The sequence below is a fragment of the Erpetoichthys calabaricus genome, chromosome 16 (assembly GCF_900747795.2).
Source record: "Erpetoichthys calabaricus chromosome 16, fErpCal1.3, whole genome shotgun sequence".
Taxonomy (NCBI): Eukaryota; Metazoa; Chordata; class Cladistia; order Polypteriformes; family Polypteridae; genus Erpetoichthys; species Erpetoichthys calabaricus.
The window spans coordinates 53408845-53428147 of NC_041409.2; the positions used below are offsets into that span (position 1 = coordinate 53408845).

Genomic DNA, 19303 nt, shown 5'->3' on the forward strand with positions numbered 1-19303 from the left:
GGCTCTGCCCCCTGCTCACTAACCTCCGTGCGGGCCCTACGTGCTAGTCGTTTCCCAGATCTGCTGCTTGCACCGAATCGTGCTGAGCTTTTGGATAAACACGGATATCAACTCTGTCTTTGATATCTCCGTGTTTCGAAACTATTATCGCTGACAATTCGTCACATGTTGGTTTATTATATATGCGAGCATGATCTTTCGGATTCATACAGAAATCCAAGGAAAATTCTTTGTCCGTGTTTTTCAGATAAATTTAATGTAAAGTGCGATACTTTTGGACGTATGGATTCGTATCCATTATTGGCTGTAGAATTTATAATATGTCTGATCGTTTAACTAACTCTTTTGATTCTATGTTGCATCGCTTCTCCGTGATCATAAATATAAACCTGACCGAACTGTGGCTTCTTTGAAATTAAACTTGTAGCTTTAATTGTTGCGGGACCACAGATTCTCATAGCATATGGTCCTGAATTGTGTAAATCTACGTTTTGAGCATTGAATGATGTGAATGCAAACAGATTATTGTAAATTCGGATATTTTGACTGTAGTGTTTGTGGATTTCACTTTTACCAAATAACAAATCTTTTAATTTTTGTTGAATATGCCTCTTCATTGGGAAGAAACACTACTTTGAGTAGCCCATTGCCTTCTCCATGCACGTGCCTGTACCCTACGACACAACATGACCACATTTAAAGCAGTTACAATTCAATGTTTTCATGTTCCAGTATTTAATGATCCTACCTCTTAATGTTCAGGAGACCAGGCGCAGCTCACCGATGAAGGTTTTTTAGTATCCGTCCGGTGGACATCTGATTCTTCTTTAATGGCTTTTGTTCAGCTGCCTCCTTCGGCCTTCTTCTCTATCAAAAAAGCAAAGGGATAGAGAAGAGCAGCCCATGTCTGGGTCACCCACTTGGTCACAGCCACACTGAGGTGCTTGTGTTCAGTCATAGAAACGCATCCATTGACTCTGAACCTGCTGTCACAGCGTCTGATGCCATTCTTAAATGTAGCTTTTTCCATTACAGCACTCTGACCCACTAATTAACTCATTTTTGTAATCTTCTCCCATGAACACCTTTCTCCTGGACTATGGCTTAACCTCCTTTAAACTCTGCCCTCATTTTTCCTGTTTCCGTAGTTAACTATTTCAGTGTGCCATTCCCAAAACTGCCACCACACATCACAACACAAGCATCAACTGATTTGAAATACGCCAACAGCTTCAGGTTTCCTAAATTTGTTTTAAATAAACTTTACTTCACTTCCAAGTTTACTACACAAATTCCAATCCGATTCCCAACCCAAGTCTGCCTGAAGGCCTCATCAGTGGTGTTTCATTGTAATAAATCACCATGCAGAGACAGTTTTATTCACAATAAGTGTTTATTTCCCCCAAAAAACTAAAAAAAGTAAGCATTGCAAACATCAATGAAACATTTATTTACATATTTAGCAGGTGAGAAAATAAATAAGCTCATATACACGTTCAGAAGTCTATAGGTGATAGAAAAAAAATAAAAGACTACAAATGTACAGCAAGTTTGGCTCAATGGCATTAACATTTGTTCACTATGGCCAAATCCACTAATAAAAATGGCAGTCTTAATGTTAATAAATAGTATAAGTATGTGGAGAAAAATAAATAAAAAGCTCTGTATTTGAGGCCGCCCGTTTCTTCATCAGAGTTCCTTAAAGCATTCGGGTGCAGCGGGGGGGCAGTGCGAGTAGCAATCGTGTGCCTCGTTCCACTTCATCACATACAGTGGGCTTGTGCCACATTACGTAACACAGGAGATGGGACGCCTTTTATGGAAAACCACTCGTACAAAATGAAATGCAGTGCAACGTTGGGGTGAACTATTATTGAAACGCCATGCATATGCAGGAGCGCATTTCACTTCGGCAAATTAAAAACAACAACTAAAGGATTGTTTTGGTGTTAACAGCAGCTCGACATTTTGTATCTGTTTTAGATGCAATACAAACGTTAAGGACTGAATGACAAGCGGACGTTTTGCATTTCGGTTAGCGGCTGCTCCGAGTGTATTGCATTTTGCTTCAAGACCAGCCATTAAGCAGTCGAAACTTGAGTCTAGTCAAATGACCAATCAGGGAGAAGGGGTGGAGCACTCACACGCTCCGTGATGAGCTGATCTTTTTTATTTTTCCCTTCTTTCCACACGTCATTTACATCGGTGGTGAATCCCCTGCCTTATCAGCTCCTCATTTCCCATCTTCAGTGCCGGGTGAACACACTCATGGCAGTTGACACCCCTTGCCCCACCTCTTATTGCTGATTGGTCATTTGACTCCATTCAGTTTTGCCGTCATTAATGTGTGGTCTTGAATCAAAATCCATTACTTTCAGAGAAGCCACTAAGCCAAATGCAACACGTCTGCTTTTCTTTTACTAATGGCTTGCAATCTATGGACAAGAATTAAAGTACAATCCTCTTTTAAACTGACACAAAACATCATGTGCTATAGTGAAAGGCAACTGATCGATCGGTTTAATATGTTTTTAATTAGGACACAATACTGTTGCTAACATGAAATGCACTGCATGCTTATTTATATCATTGCAAAGGAGTGAACACATTAGACTGACATTTATTTTGGCACACATCATCTTCCATCGCCTTGGGGGCTGCCAAGGAAACAATACCCATGACCGTGGAGTTCATTTCAGATGCTTTTCACTGACCACTCTTGATTTTGAGGTTATGACTTATTTAGCACATTGTAACAAAGCCAATCCTAGAGGCAGTAAAATGGACAATGAGCAGTAAGTGGTACCTAAAATGAGAGAGCAAGAGCTAAGGAAAAAGACGTTTCCCAATCCCTAACCCTATGGCTCTCTTCTGGGGTGGCCTGCCCACCACAATACAGTGCCCCCTGTCTCCCTACCCTATCTCCCCCTTTTCAGCTCTTTCTTTGCTGGTCTGCAGCAGAGTGTACATTTTTGAAGCCCACTCTGGAGCTGCTTTGAGATGTTCCAAGCATCACATCCCGGCCTGGGGTGGGCCTGTGAACTCTTAAGTCAAACTTCTCTGGCTTGTCCACAATAATCACTGAGAATGTGTTTGATGGACATTATCATTTTTTTTTTCGTTTTTCTTCTCATTTCAGGAGTGTGCTGTCCTTCATTCATCTCCTGTGTCTCAAAAGTCCTCTAACAACTCCAGGACCAAAACACTGAAAAACGGAACAAACTGCCTGAAGGTGAAGCCACACAAGCATCTGCGACTGGCCTGACGTGGGAGGACAGGCCAGTAGAGTTCACAAGCCTTCATGTTAGCCTCATCCTCCTCAGTTTTATCGACGTACAAGACTGGAGCAGAACATTCAACAAGGGTTTGACAACTGAAAACATTAATCCGCTTAGACACGGTCAAATGGCCTCCCCTCTCCTGGGCTTGTGGACCCTTTAGAAGCAGAACGGCTGGGATAATTCTGCAGTCACCCAAAAAAGTCTACCACCCCATATTCTCATAGAAGGAATTTGGGGTAAGAAAATTTTTTGAGCTGAACAAGGGGGGCATCTCAGAAAAGGCCCACCAAAAAAATGAACACAAGGTGCTGAGCAGTGTTGGATCTTGACTACAATTTTGACTTCTGTCCATACTAGCTTTTGGACCTCAGTATTTGTACCAAAACAATACAGAAGTAAATACCATTTAACTTGACCCCCATAGCTACTTTGTACCCCCAGTCAACAAAGATGCAAGACTCCGTGGTCCACCTCCCTGCTACTCTAGAAATTGTTAAGAAAAGGTGGGTCTCCTTGGAGTCTCTAGTGCATTTATATATGCAAAAAGCGGGGGCACCCCTTGATGTAAATCGAGGAAGTGGGCACCTTGGAGTTCAGATCATGTGCAACTGCCATTTACTTCCATTACCAAAACAACAAAACCAAATTGCTGGTACTGTACCATTCTAAAAATGGGGGGGTTTCGATCCTTTTTAAGGACCACTATACCACATGTCGATTAAAATGCATGAGTATCATCCATCATCTAAACTGGCTACTTTTACACTTCTGTTTAACAACATCTCAGACACGAGTGGCTCATGTGAATGTCCACTGGCACACTTGGCACACTGAACACAAGGCTCGCTTGAGCTCCATCTATGAAAACACAAAAGATTTTTAATACCAAACAACATCGACCTTATGAGCAAAGCTACCTCCATCAAGGAAAAATGAAAAAGTAAAGTCTAAGAGTTCACCTGAAGCTCTTGGGGGCCAAAGTGCAGATTTCCAAATAATGACCAGCTGAAGATGCATCATAGCCAAACAGTTTCCAGTGACCATCTCAACATGCCACCATTTTATAAAACTCTTTTTTTTTTTTTTTTTTTTTCCAAACAACGCTGCCGTCGGGATATCTGAGCGACTTGAGATAAGCTGCATGCTTGCTGCTTCGCTGCCCGGAGTGTGTCGTGTGAAGGGCGCTCGGGACATCCTGATATCACCTCTAGGTGACTGACTTGTGGTCATCTAAATGAATTAGCCGTGTCCATGTCACACTAAGCAGTGATGTTAGTGTTCCAACTCCCAAAGACAGTGCAGAAGACAGCATTAGCAATCCTGCAGAAAACGGAATTTTCTGGAAGTGCATTGGTGTGGCACATTCCCAGACGCTCTTCAAATGCTACTTGTCTGTAAGCCATGTCCCCTCTCACAGCACTCCCCACAGAAACTGCCAGCTTGTTGCACACCTTTTCCAGTACGCCTGTGAAGCTTAACCCCTCTGGCGGCCCAGAATGGGATTAAACAGGTCTGAGGATGTGGTGTTTACATTCACTCGAGTCCTTAGCTATCTCACTACATCTGTTAATTAAATGGCCAGCTTCGGTCGGTGCAAGGCCATTCTATGCCAGAGACACCCTTACCCACTGCAGAGCTCAGTTTAAAGTCACCAATTATCATAAAATGTATGTTTTTTGGAAGTTGGAGGTAAAAATGAATGTCTAGAGGAAACCTACATAGGGCGGTGACCAGGCTGGAGCTGTGCCAGAATATCAGAAAACCGCTAAACCACCAAGGTGCAGCTCAGCCATGTCACCTCTCCTATTCTGTGCTGCCATTGGTGAAGCTGAGGATACCGGACGATTTTTCCCGTTTATTGTTGACACTGAGACTCGGTCGCTGTGAACAGTCCTGAGAGCTTCACTTGAAAGTTCAACTCGCACAGCAGTTCACTGGTATCCAGTAATGACTGGGGTACTCGCCAAAAATCTTCCCTTCAAACTGTGGTGTGCTGTGATCATAAACATTCATAACTCTGACCCAGGGAGTCAAGGAGTTTAACTTTAAAAACCTTTTATTGTCCTCTATGTCTTCTTTTCATCCACAGCCTTTTCTTCTGTCATCATGCACGTGCAATGCGAGAGTGTGTTGGGGGCCCAAATCAGGAGAACATAACGGGGATGGGTTATGCTGAAGCACATCTACCAGCTTGAGAATGGAGGAGGAGGAGGAGGAGGTGCCCTTGAAGGAACAGTGGCCTCATTACACCCCGCCCCTACTGAAGCCCCACCCCTATATAAACATCACGATGGCTGGACGTTGGTGCTCATTCTCAGACCCGTGACTGCTTGGAGGCACATCAGCCCACAGAAGCACTGCCTTTGAAAAAGCCTGGAAAGACAAACAAGTTCCACATCTCCCTTTTTTTTTTTGTCGCCTTATTTTTATTAGCATTGCTTCTAATAAATGGGCATTGCAAGGTGACCCCAGCACTTTATCACGTCTTGTTCCATTTTTCCCCACATTGTGTATAAACACATGGCACACACTTTTTGTGAATTTAATTAGCAACACCACAGTGGCAAAGCTCAATTTTGCTTATCATAGGCCACCTTCTCTCTATTCCCCAACATTGACAGCAAAACGTTGTTAGCCCTGTCACATTTTTAAGACCCATACCCCATTTATTTTCATTTGCACCCATTTTTACAGAACTGTTTGGAATCTAAAGGGGTGCAAGGTGTTTATGGGATGCTTTATTGAGCACCTCCATAAACCTATAACAAAAAATGAATAATGAGTTTTAGTTTCAATTTTGTAAAACATATTTCAAAACTGAACCATCTGTTTTGCACAACACTAGTTGTGTCCATCATTTCACTTCTCCTAACGTCTTCTGGGAAAGTCCTGCATCAACTCCATCCAATCTTTTAACACCTAACCGACAGACACTGAAGATGTCATTGTCACATAAATCGCCTCATTCTGAATAAGACTTTGGTCTCAAGAGTGGAGTCAGGCTACTAGAATTGGACTGAGGTTCTGAGGCTATGGATCTGCGCCAGTAATCAGAAGGTTGCCAGGTGAAATACCGTAAACGCCAAAAGTGACTCTACTCCATTGGGCCCTTGAGCAAGGCCCTTAACCTGAAATTGCTCTGTCCTGGGTATGATGTTAATCTACATCCAGCCCTGCATGTAGGCCCTCCAACCTGCACAAAAATGTAGATGAAACATGGCCTAAAGTCTTGCAAAGATTGAAACCATAAAGTCTAAAGTGACCTGTCATCAAGCCTACTGAAGGCGTTGGAAATCGAAAGAAAATAAATCCCTAAAGCCGATGTCACGTGTGCAAACTTTCAAGCACAGTCATACTGTGGAGCCAGTGCTGTGCCAAGATTACTAGGTACGCCAAGTTCAGCTGCAATCCCGACACCTGTTTTTCTTTTCCCATTATTTTGAAGTACATCAAACATGAGACATCAGACAGACGAGCTTCTCTTCTGTTTGTGAGGTCCAAAACGCCCACATTCCTTATTCCTTGTTGTTGTATTATATACCTCCAGATGAGCATTCATTGCTTGTCAGCTCTCGTCAACACACAGAGCCCACCCACGATCGAAGTGTGCCATCGATTGTCTCCTCCTAGCTAAATTATGACAATTAAATATAAAACTGAAAGTCACGTAATGTAACAGAGCCTGAAGTCGTCCCTAAAAGACTGACAAACAAAATGCACTTGCTGCTAAAGATTTTCATCCAGAATTTGGATGACCACAAAGTCTTAGAGCTGAACTTCATACCCTCTAACCCGTTGGGAACTCTGGTTGCCCCACATAGCAACGTAGCTAGCAGCAGTCCATAAAGTAAACCTAAAGTAATGGCGCCTACAGAAAACAAAATGGTGTTATGGAAAGAAGTTAACATATTTTACCATCTTTAATAAAACATTTTTACAAATAAAATGTGGTCAAAATAAGATTTAGCAAACCTTAAATGTATCAAAAATGTCCAAGAAAAAATTTAAAAAAATAAACTTATAATGAAATCGCATCATAACAAAAATGTCCATGAAAGAACCTCATTACTTGACATGTCAGGTATCCAGTCATATGCTCACCATATCACAAACACAAATATTTTAACGGAAATATTGTTAAATTAACCAGTTTTGTAAAAGCACCTTGGGAAGTGTGGCGATACAAGATGGAACTTTTCAACTGAAGATCAGCAAGTAACCGATAAACAAGCAATCGTTTTTGGGTGAAGCAGGCACGATGTTACGGCTCTGCAGGTTCTGCTCATATGGCACCACCACTGGGGCTGCACTTGATGACTAATTGGGTGTGGGATGTGAAGAGCAAATCTGAATGGAAGAGGTAGGGGATCACACCCTGGTCAATAAATGGAGCCCACCCAAGGCTCACACCTGCTCTGCTCCAATTGCTCAAATGAAGATGAAGAATATGAATTATATTGTTGCTTTCCAGGTCCTTTAACTGTATTCTTACTTTTTACAGGCTTTGACACTATGAACAAGCCTCTAACCAACCTCAACTATGAACAGTTAAACCAAATAAGACATTTAGGACTAACATTCTCAATCCAGTCAAGGGTGCAGTCTAGCCTGGCAGCCCCCAATAGGATGCCAGTCCAAAGGCAAAGTTCACAGAGACTTTCATTTTCTTCATGGGGTTTTTAAAACTGAGAGGGCAGGAAGGACGACGGTGCTGTAGAATCCATGGCCTTGTTTGTTAGCCTACAGCTTATCTTTTGTTGCACTTGTTTTCTTGGCCTTTTCAATCCTTAAAGAAATAAACCAACTCACTTAAACAATCCAAAAGTTCACAGCATTTTAAAGTGACAGAAGAACTTCATTCAGAAGAGAGAGAAATTAGATATGATAGGTCATTGCTCTCGGTGAACACAGGGGGTGCTCTAGTTGTTAATAAAGCCCTCACCTACTACATTAAGCCCGAAGTGAGCAGTCTATACATTTCATGTTAAGTTTAAGAGCTCTTCAACATCGAGCCACATCTGTTATGAAGCAGCAAACAGAACATTTCACAGATTTAGAACAGTTGTACTAAGAACAGCCAAAAGCACACTTTAAACAATAAAAAAATGAAACATAAAAAATAAACCTTATAATATTTTTTCTGTGTAAATCTCACTTTAAGACTGTCCGGCTATACAGAGTATTGGCTCAGCATCACCTTGAAACTTGTCTGACATAGCAGCCCTGGCTTCTTCATCCCAACTGCTGCAGCCTTCGCTCTGATGGTACCTTTACCCAGCTGCCAAACACTGTGGGCACATCCTTTGTGCTACTTCAAATGATTCTCCCCACAAGGCACTTGGAAATACAGAATATGGCGGGAGCAGCCACCAGCAAGAAGGCTCTCCCAAAACCTTTTACCAAAAGTTTGATGGAAAGACAGTGTGTGTTTAGTGGACAGAGGACAATGCAGATTGTGCTATAGGCCCAACGCCACTCTAATCCAGAGGGGTGTTTTGCTTGCTGCCGTACCTATCCCTGCCAGGAGAGCTGAGGTCTTTGGCCAAGCCGAGCGTGTATCCGTTTCGAATACTCTGGAAGGCATCTTCATTGGAAGGCTCCATATAGACCACCGAGTTCTTGTTGACGTGTTTTTTCAGTATTACTGTCTGAGGAAACACAAACATACACACAATTAGAAGATGAGGTGGTGCATTTGATTGATTCCACTTTCTGGCTGCTTTGTTAGCTCAAGTGTGGTCTTAACTCACATGACACCTTACACTCCACCCAGTATCCATCTTGTCAGGGACACAAAGCACAGAACAAGCACCATAGTCCTCCAGACATTCTCTTGTTTCAGGGTCTAAAAGGTTTTGTGTTGCCAATGCTGAGAGCACCAACTGCAAACTTAGTTTAAAGGAAATCAATAAATGAGACGACTCAAAACCAGCACCGAACACAATCCTGTAGAGAGCTTGGCAAAGTGCAACCGTCTTCAGCAGGGATGTGCACAAAGGCTCCTGCCCCTTTACTCCAATTTTACTAGCTTAAAGAGGGACAGTTTATATTCTTATGAAAAGATACACAAAGTCAAAAAACTAGCTGAGGTCAAGACCGAACGTCATCAGATATATCACTGAAGGCAAGACGAGAACAAAAAATGAAACTAGGAAATCAAAGATAAACGTTGCAAAAAAACAGAGGTTTATTATCTATAGACAAAATGAGTTCTTACTGCTATAATGTGCTATCTTATATAATTTGTGTTGCCTTCCTTGAGGGCTGAACACATGACTCTCTGTTATATAAAAAAATCCTGGGACGAGACAAGACTTTTTCAAGGAGACACTTTCATGTCCCGCAAGGGGCCGGAAATAAAAGACAAAGAGTAGAAGACAAAGTATAACGTCCTAAAGAGATTCAAAAACATTGGCGTGATACCCATGCAGAGCAGGTTAGAGATTATGAAAGTACTAAAATTTGAAAGTCTCAAAAAATTGATAGTAAAGATCCCATTAGTGCTAACAAATGGAAATTATTACTCAGTGAAATAACTGAACAGCAAAAAGAGATTGAATATATGGACAGGTGATATGACAGAAGTATGTAGATATTGTGTGGCTTTAAACTTTAAGTCAGAGACCTGTAGATCGTCTAATTCGTGTTGCCATCAGAGAAAAGTTCTGTTTCATGCCAATGAAGAGGCGTATCCACGAGAATTAAAAAATTTGCTGTTTGGTGAAAGTGAAATCCATATATGTGAGCGGCAGAGATGTGAAGTGGCTGGCACGTAGCACAGGCAGGGGGGTTGGTGAGTGAAGCAAGCAGGGGGCAAAGCCCCCTAGTCATACATAAAATACGAGTTTTGCAACCCAAAGTTTATGATTTTTAGTAGTGTGTTGCCACAGTGATTTTTCCCAGAATCATCTGGGAGTGTGCGATTTGTGTTGACGTTAGAAGCGTCGGTATATAGACCAGCATTTTCTTCTGGAGCATCTGATATTAGGATTCCAATTTTGATGTGTGTTGTTTTATTTCCATGTGTCCACTCCTGTGCACAAACTAATATTTTTCTGGTTAAAAGATTTTTTGTTTAGTGTTTTGAACTTCAAGACTGTTCGATATTTGTCTTCTTGACTACGTCTCCTGATACTTTTTCATTAAAACATTTTACTGTCTCATCTTGAGTCAGTGCACTCATCAACTGACCCCTTGAAGTTGTGACCGAACAGGTCACTTCCTTAGCAACCAGGATCAGCATCATGACGATGGAGTCCACAAAATGGCAGAACCCAAGGAAAAACAAAATGGTGTCCTGGCAAAATGATAATAACCTACAAGTTCCTCAAAAGTGCAGTAAACCTGAAACCTGACTTCAGAATCCACATCATTGAATTTCGAAACGAGTTTTGACAAGCGATGTGCCTTGTTAAAACTCTCCTTTATTAGCCCATAATGAACTAAAGTGTGGTCTTTAACAGGAGGGTCACTACGCATATTCTTAACAAAAGCACCACAAGTGGAATTTTCAGCCCAGAAGTGAAGCTGCGACTTGTCCACAGTACATGCACATTGAATGAACTCAGATTCAGTGGATTCAGTGGACATGTTTTTCATCTCCTGGTTGCATTTCTATCTCATGATACTCCTTGGTCACACTCACTCACTTTAACAAATTCTGTATGTATAAAAATCCAAAATGACATTGAGAGATACGGGTATAGAAACGTGTAAATACTAGAGGGTTTTATTTTCAGTGTATTATATTTACAGTGCTCAGGGTCTGTCTAACGAGACACCAACTGTTCACAAAAACAGAACTACAAGGCCTGCTACGGCAGACACGGTTGCCCTTCTCTGAATTTCCTGACATCCCCTGACCCGAGTTTCATTCATATTAATGTGACAAGCTGTGTCACCAGAGACAGAAACTCTCCTACAGGCCACACAGATTTTTTAATCTTTATGTTCTAATCCAATAAAATATCGACTTGGTTTAAGGGTCCCGATACTGAAAGTACAAACCCCAAAACTCTTTTTCACTGAAACTCCCTACTTGTGGTGATGCAATCCAGATGTGGATGGACGTGCACAAGGTTTTCATTATTTGCCAGCCTGCTGACATTTTCAGGTACTGCTTGGAAATCGAAACATGCTGTGCTGGGCAGGGGACAATTTACAAAAATGCTGCTTTTAATAAATCACTTGGACTTATTTATTCCATCGGTCACTTTGTTGCTAAGTTTATAAATTTGCCTTCCAGTCAACACCACAAAATAAAGCCCTTCATGTGTTCTTCTGACGGTAACAGCTTTGCTTTATGTATTTGTTTTGCACCCTGACTCCACACACGTGTCATCCCACAAATATCAGGGTAAGGCTGCTCGGCGAATACCTCGATGAGTGCAAACCTTTTAACAATGGCAATCACTTGATTAAAAAAAAACTCATTACTTGCTTTAGACTCTACCTTTTGATGCAAGACCAAGAAGGTACAATAAAACATTGAAAAGTTGAATCGTTTATCACTTTTTAGAATCTTTTAATACAGGAGAGGCTTGGAGGGAGCCAGGGCATTTCCTGACAGCACTGCATGCAAGGAAAGAACCAACCCTTGAAAGAAAAACAATGCTGGGTGCATTCATGCGTGGTCACCTATACTTACACGAGACCAATGTATAAATATCAGTCAAGCTAACATCACTTCTTTGGATGGTGAGATGCAAGCAGAGGTCGTTGAGGACAAATACACTGCTTATATATATATTTTTTATTCATTGCATTCGTAGTCTGAGTCCCGACCTGAATTATATCGGAGGTTACCTACCAGGTAACGCTTGTGGTTGGTGTGCCACTCGGCAAACATCCGCCACGGTGCCCTCTTCACTTGCGAGAAGCAGATCATGGAATGTTGCATAGTTTACTGTCAAATAATGCAAAGAGTAAGTGACACATGTTTCACCCTCATTTGGGCTCAGTAGAGTGTGTACGCCTGATGAGCCCAAATGAGGGCGAAACACGTGTCGTGTACTCTTTGTATTATTTGACAGTAAACTATGCAATATATATATATTATATATATATATATACATATTGTAATAAAAAAAATCTTGGGTTGAGACATAATCTTCTCGGAAAGACACTTTAACATCCCGCAGTGAGACAAAAGGACAGCAGACTGCACAGGCTTTTAAATGATTGATTGATGCGCAGCGCGACAAGCAGAACACACAGCTCTGCAGCAGCAGCAAGATAGCAGCTGATCTGACTGCATCTCCTAAGCGTGCGTTCAGCCCCCTTTCCCTTCACAACGTGAGCCGCAGAAATGCTAAATGGCCCTGGGGGGGAAGGGGGTGGGCAAAGCAATCGCAGTCTCCCAGCGCTCTAGCAGTTCGCTGTAAAAGCGAATCCGAAAAGATCGCGGACATGCTATAAGCGCCTGCCGTCAATGGGTGATACAAGGAACAAGGAACATTATAAATGCGCAGGGCACAGTACTACTTGGCCACGGCCCTGCCTGACTGCTGTGTCTGTGTATAGGAGAGTGGCAGATCCCGCTACAATAAATAACCGCGCTGTTGCTGTTTCAAGCTGAATAAAGCTGGTGTTGTTAAAGTACTGAGACTCAGCTTCATGTTTTGGGGTGCAAGACGGGGACTCGCACGTCACAGCGCACACAGACACAGTCATAATGCTGTAGTAAACAGTATACGCTCATACGGATGTTGACTATATGAGTGAGGCACGTCGACTCAGATGGAGAGTAGGAGACGATTGTCCACAATCCCGCAGCGAGAGAGAGAGAGAAGAACCATCAGCTCAGTTGTGATTACATGACACTCAGCTGACAAAGTGTATACATACTACTTGTATTGCAAGACCTCGCTCGTTTATCAAGTCAAAATTTATTACAAATTTTAGCTCATCTTGCAAAACACTTGTAAACCAAGTTCCTCGCAAACCGAAGTTCCACTGTATATACATCCGTACGAGCGTATAGTGTTTACTACAGCATTAGCATTGTGACTGTGTGCGCGCGCGCGCGTGTGTGTGTGCACACGCGCGCTCGTGTGTGTGTGTGTGCACACGCGCGCTCGTGTGTGTGTGTGTGTATGTGTGCTCGCGCACGCTCGTGCGACTCAAACCACCTACACCTGAACACCAGCAAAACCAAAGAGCTGGTGGTGGATTTTAGGAGGACCAGACCCCTCATAGACCCAGTGATCATCAAAGGTGACTGTGTGCAGATGGTGCAGACCTATAAATATCTGGGAGTGCAGCTGGATGATAAATTAGACTGGACTGCCAATGCTGATGCGCTGTGCAAGAAAGGACAGAGCCGGTTATACTACCTTAGAAGGCTGGCGTCCTTCAACATCTGCAATAAGATGCTGCAGATGTTCTATCAGACAGTTGTGGCGAGCGCCCTCTTCTACGTGGTGGTGTGCTGGGGAGGCAGCATTAAGAGGAAAGACGCCTCACGCCTGGACAAACTGGTGAGGAAGGCAAGCTCTATTGTTGGCATGGAGCTGGACAGTTTAACATCTGTGGCAGAGCGAAGGGTGCTCAGCAGGCTCCTATCAATTATGGAGAATCCACTGCATCCACTAAATAGTATCATCTCCAGACAGAAGAGCAGCTTCAGCGACAGACTGCTGTCACTGTCCTGCTCCACTGACAGATTGAGGAGATCGTTCCTCCCCCAAACTATGCGACTCTTTAATTCCATCCGGGGGGGTAAACGTTAACATTTAACATTATACATAATTATTGTCTGTTTTTCACCTGCATTATTATCATTCTTTAATTTAATATTATTTATTGTATCAGTATGCTGCTGCTGAAGAATGTGAATTTCCCATTGGGATTAATAAAGTATCTATCTATCTATCTATCTATCTATCTATCTGTCTATCTATCTATCTATCTATCTATCTATCTATCTATCTATCTATCTATCTATCTATCTATCTATCTATCTATCTATCTATCTATCTATATTGTGATGGATGGCCGGCCAAATATTCCGGCCCACACCTCCAGGCCGCCAGATGGAGCCCTCCCAGCAGCATGGAACTTCCCCGAATTCCAGCAGGGCCTTATGGACCTTGTAGTTTTTATAAACAGCCCTGCTGGATACCATGGGGACCACCAGGAGCCGCTGTAGGGAGGCTTGCAGAGTGCTACGTGCCCTATAACCCGGAAGTGCGTCCTGATCACATGACCGGAAGGAACAACGTGCTTCCAGGATGAAGAACAGGACTTTTTAACTGACCCAGAAGTGATAGTGAATCATGGACTGTAGGGTTGGAACCACTTCTTGGTCAGGGGATATAAAAGGACTGTGGGAAAGCTCAGATACTGAGCTGAACTGGGAGGAAGGGTGGCTAAGTGTCTGGGAGAGGAGTTGGTGATTGATTATTGTGTATTGATTATTGAGTGTTGTATGAGTAGTGTGGAGTGGAGGGTGCTTAGTGCACGTATTTATAATAAAAATAAGAAAAGTTATACTTTTACCTGGTATTTGGCGTGGTACCTGAGGGTTCAAGGGAGCAATAGCGCCCCCTACTGCTACAAAATATATATATATATATATATATATATGGGCGGCACGGTGGCGCAGTGGGTAGCGCTGCTGCCTCGCAGTTGGGAGATCTGGGGACCTGGGTTCGATTCCCGGGTCCTCCCTGCGTGGAGTTTGCATGTTCTCCCCGTGTCTGCGTGGGTTTCCTCTGGGCGCTCTGGTTTCCTCCCACAGTCCAAAGACATGCAGGTTAGGTGGATTGGTGATTCTAAATTGGCCCTAGTGTGTGCTTGGTGTGTGGGTGTATTTGTGTGTGTCCTGCGGTGGGTTGGCACCCTGCCCGGGATTGGTTCCTGCCTTGTGCCCTGTGTTGGCTGGGATTGGCTCCAGCAGACCCCCGTGACCCTGTGTTCGGATTCAGCGGGTTGGAAAATGGATGGATGGATGGATGGATGGATATATATATATATCTATACTAATAAAAGGCAAAGCCCTCACTGACTGACTCATCACTAATTCTCCAACTTCCCGTGTAGGTAGAAGGCTGAAATTTGGCAGGCTCATTCCTTACAGCTTACTTACAAAAGTTAGGCAGGTTTCAGTTCGAAATTCTACGTGTAATGGTCATAACTGGAACCTGTTTTTTGTCCATATACTCTAATGGAGGAGGCGGAGTCACGTATCGCGTCATCACGCCTTCTACATAATCACGTGAACTAAAAACAAGGAAGAGATTTACAGCACGAGTCAAACGTGGGAACGAAGGTAAATGACGTTAATTTTTGAGTGTCTTTTAATACTGTGTAAGCATACATATTAACACATGTGCAATTAAACGTGTGCATTTACGGGGTGATTTCTCAGGCATAAAAGCTCGCCTTTTATTAAAGAGGTAAATGCAAACTGTTTTCATTCTGAAGGGCACAAACCACATTAGATTTCATGCTCAAGAGTAAACTCAGCACACAGCTTGGTCATATTACAACCGGTTCATTTTCCTCAGTTTAAAAAGGTTTACTTTTCTTCTTAATAAAATTTTTAAAGCAGTACTTCGCCGCTGCGAAGCGCGGGTATTTTGATATATATCAAAATATATCGCGTCATCGCGCCTCCCACGTAAGCACGTGAACTGACCCGCTGCCGTTTGCAATGCCATATTCGCGAGATACAAGTTTAATGAGAAGACACGAGGTATAAACGACAGTTTGGATCATTTTGTAATAGAGTTAAAATTGCTGTAGCGAGAAACTTTTAACTGCTGGGTCATTAAATAAACCCGTGGACATCGCAACCTCACACAAGACAGCGGCTCACGTGAAGTGACTGAACGCAGCAGGAGTGATCACTTCGATGAATCAAACCTGTTCAAAAAACACATTACACAATTGATAAGGTATGAAAACAATATGAAACCGATTGTGGATTTGCGTACAGCCACTGAAACTTTGTGACGGCACGAGACTTCAGGTCACGTGTCTGCAAAACAACCTCATTGAGGCAACTATTTTTACCGGCGGTGGCTCAGGGGAGAGAGTTTTTATTCCTCGCATCCCCGTTATACCCTCTGATCTCCCATTTCAATTCAAACGCCTCCAATTTCCACTAAGGCTCTGCTTCGCAATGACAATTAATAAGTCTCAGGGACAGACCCTACAAAAGGTTGGCATTGATTTGAGGCAAGACTGATTTTCACATAGCAAACTGTATGTTGCATGCTCAACAGTAAGCTCAGCACACAGCTTGGTCATATTACAACCAGAGGGGCGAACTGACACCGTGATATACAAAGAGATCCTTAACAAATAATTATTGATTCATTTTCCCTCAGTTTAAAAAGGTTTACTTTTCTTCTTAATAAAAATTTTAAAGCAGTACTTCGCCACTGCGAAGCGCAGCTATTTTGATATATATATGTAGATATGTAGATATGTATATATATATATATGTAGATATGTAGATATGTATATATATATATATATATGTAGATATGTAGATATGTATATATATATATATATATGTAGATATGTATATATCTATAATAATAAAAGGCAAAGCCCTCACTGACTGACTCACTCACTGACTGACTGACTCATCACTAATTCTCCAACTTCCCGTGTAGGTGGAAGGCTGAAATTTGGCAGGCTCGTTCCTTACAGCTTACTTACAAAAGTTAGGCAGGTTTCATTTCGAAATTCAAAGCGTAATGGTCATAACTGGAACATATTTTTTGTCCATACACTGTAATGGAGGAGGCGGAGTCACGTATCGCGTCATCACGCCTCCTACGTAATCACGTGAACTAAAAACAAGGAAGACATTTACAGCACGAGTCACACGCGGGAACAAAGGTAAATGACGTTAATTTTTGACTGTCTTTTAATACTGTGTAAGCATACATATTAACACATGTGCAATTAAACGTGTGCATTTACGGGGTGATTTCTCAGGCTTAAAAGCTCACCTTTTATCAAACGCGGGAACAAAGGTAACTGACGTTGTTCACTGTCTTTTAATACTGTGTAACCATACATATTAACACATGTGCAATTAAACGTGTGCATTTACGGGGCGATTTCTCAGGCTTAAAAGCTCGCCTTTTACTAAAAAGGTAAATGCAAAACTATTTTCAATCAGTTTATTGAAACGCTCCCGTTAAGGATTGCAATAACATATTCGCGAGATAAAAGAACGAAGTAGGGGGAAATGGAGGAACAGCCGCAAACAGCGAAGAGCAAAAAATTAATTAAACAATTGAGAACGGAGCGAGTGAAGCATACAAGCATGTTCATAAGGGAAACAAAGCACGGTGTAAAACGTAAGTTTAAATTAAGTTTATAGAAACGCTCCCGCTGCGGATTGCAATAACATATTCGCGAGATAAAAGTTTAATGAGAAGACACGAGGTATAAACGAACCACACGCCGTGGCGCAACGTTAGGGGCAACAGTTTCAACCATTCTATGATCTGCTTCTCGCAACTGAAAGACGGCACATGGCGGATGTTAGCCGACTTGCTGACCGCAACGTTAGGGGCTTCAACTATGGCGCTGACGCCACATCTCAGTGCCAACACTTTGCAGACTGTACTTAAAAGACACGCTCTCCTCACTGGACAGTTAAAAACACCAATCAAACTAACGATGACATCAAGTATTACCCAATCAAAAGTAGGAAAGGAGGCATCTTCATAAAATGCGTGTGGGATGATTTGCATGAGACGCTGCTTTAAAAAAAAAATGATAAAAAAAATACGGGATAAATCCCGTCCAGTATTGATTCAAAACGGGACGCGCAATTTCATTCTCAAACGCGGCACCATTCCGTATTTTAAAGGACGGGTGGCAACCCTACAGTGCCAGGTAACCACCCATACAATCAGATTGTGATTCAGACTAGGAATGCAATGAATGTAATTACCCCGATCTACATACAAGGCGAAAGTCTTGCAACATTCAAAGATGATGGTTTTGGATAAGTACACCATACAACATAAAAGAGCTTATGAAGCCTTGAACCGAAAAAAGCAACATCTCAGAGATCGTAAAAAAAAAAAATAGGAGGTAATGTCGTTTTACTCGCTGTAGATTTTAGTCAAACATTACCAGTTATTCCACGAGGGAGACCAACAGATGAACTCAACGCGTGTTTAAAATCCATGCTTCTCCCACGCTCGGTTATATGTCGCGTGTTCTCGGGTAGGTGCACCAAAAAATGTATACATTTAAGCATGTAATGGGCAAACAAAAAATGAGGTATACCCGAAGGCACTGCAGTAGTACTTAATGTAACTTTACTTCTTAAATGTTAATGTTTTACTGTTTAATAATTTATACGCTTCTTATATGTTGTTCAAATTCTTTTATCAAAATACCACTGACAGCGCAATGCACGATAACATGGAGTGAATACACCATACGCATCCGCCCACGGCTGCCCTGCTGTGCGCAGATAGGAGTTGATTCTACAATAAAATAAAATAAACATAAAAAGAGTAAAACAATCATTACCCATAAAGCGTGTGTGTGTGTATATATGTGTATATATATATGTTGATATGTGGATGTGTATATGTATATATATATATATATATATATATGTAGATATGTATATATATGTGTATATGTATATGTATATATATGTTTATATGTGTGTGTGTGTATTTTATATATATAAAACACAGCAACACTCATAACAATGACAACACAATTACATTGACAATCATGTTACGTTATTTTTAAAATGTTTCCTTTTCTTTTTCATAACCTCTTTAACACACTACTTCTCCGCTGCTAAGCGCGGGTATTTTGCTAGTATGTATATATATATATATATATATATATATATATATATATATATAAAATATAAAACAGCTTAGTCCATGAGGAGACTCTGCAGATACAGTATGTGCTAAGTAACAACGAAAGATGTTGTGTGGAACTCATCTTACCTAATACTCGGATCACAGAGGTCCACTTATTTACATGTAAAACATCTCCACCACAACTTACTACACAAC

General features: G+C 41.9%; 1 protein-coding gene across 2 annotated transcripts in view; it reads right to left on the reverse strand.

Moving 5' to 3' along the window:
* Window positions 1–1430: 1430 nt before the first annotated feature.
* LOC114666789 (cysteine-rich motor neuron 1 protein-like) overlaps window positions 1431–19303 on the reverse strand; it is a 180936-nt gene continuing 163063 nt past the window's right edge. For both annotated transcript variants that reach the window (XM_051919849.1, XM_028821788.2), the window contains one exon: window positions 1431–8929. In XM_051919849.1, coding sequence (XP_051775809.1) covers window positions 8759–8929 — 171 coding nt within the window. In that variant the 3' untranslated portion in view covers window positions 1431–8758. The remainder of the gene's footprint in view (window positions 8930–19303) is intronic.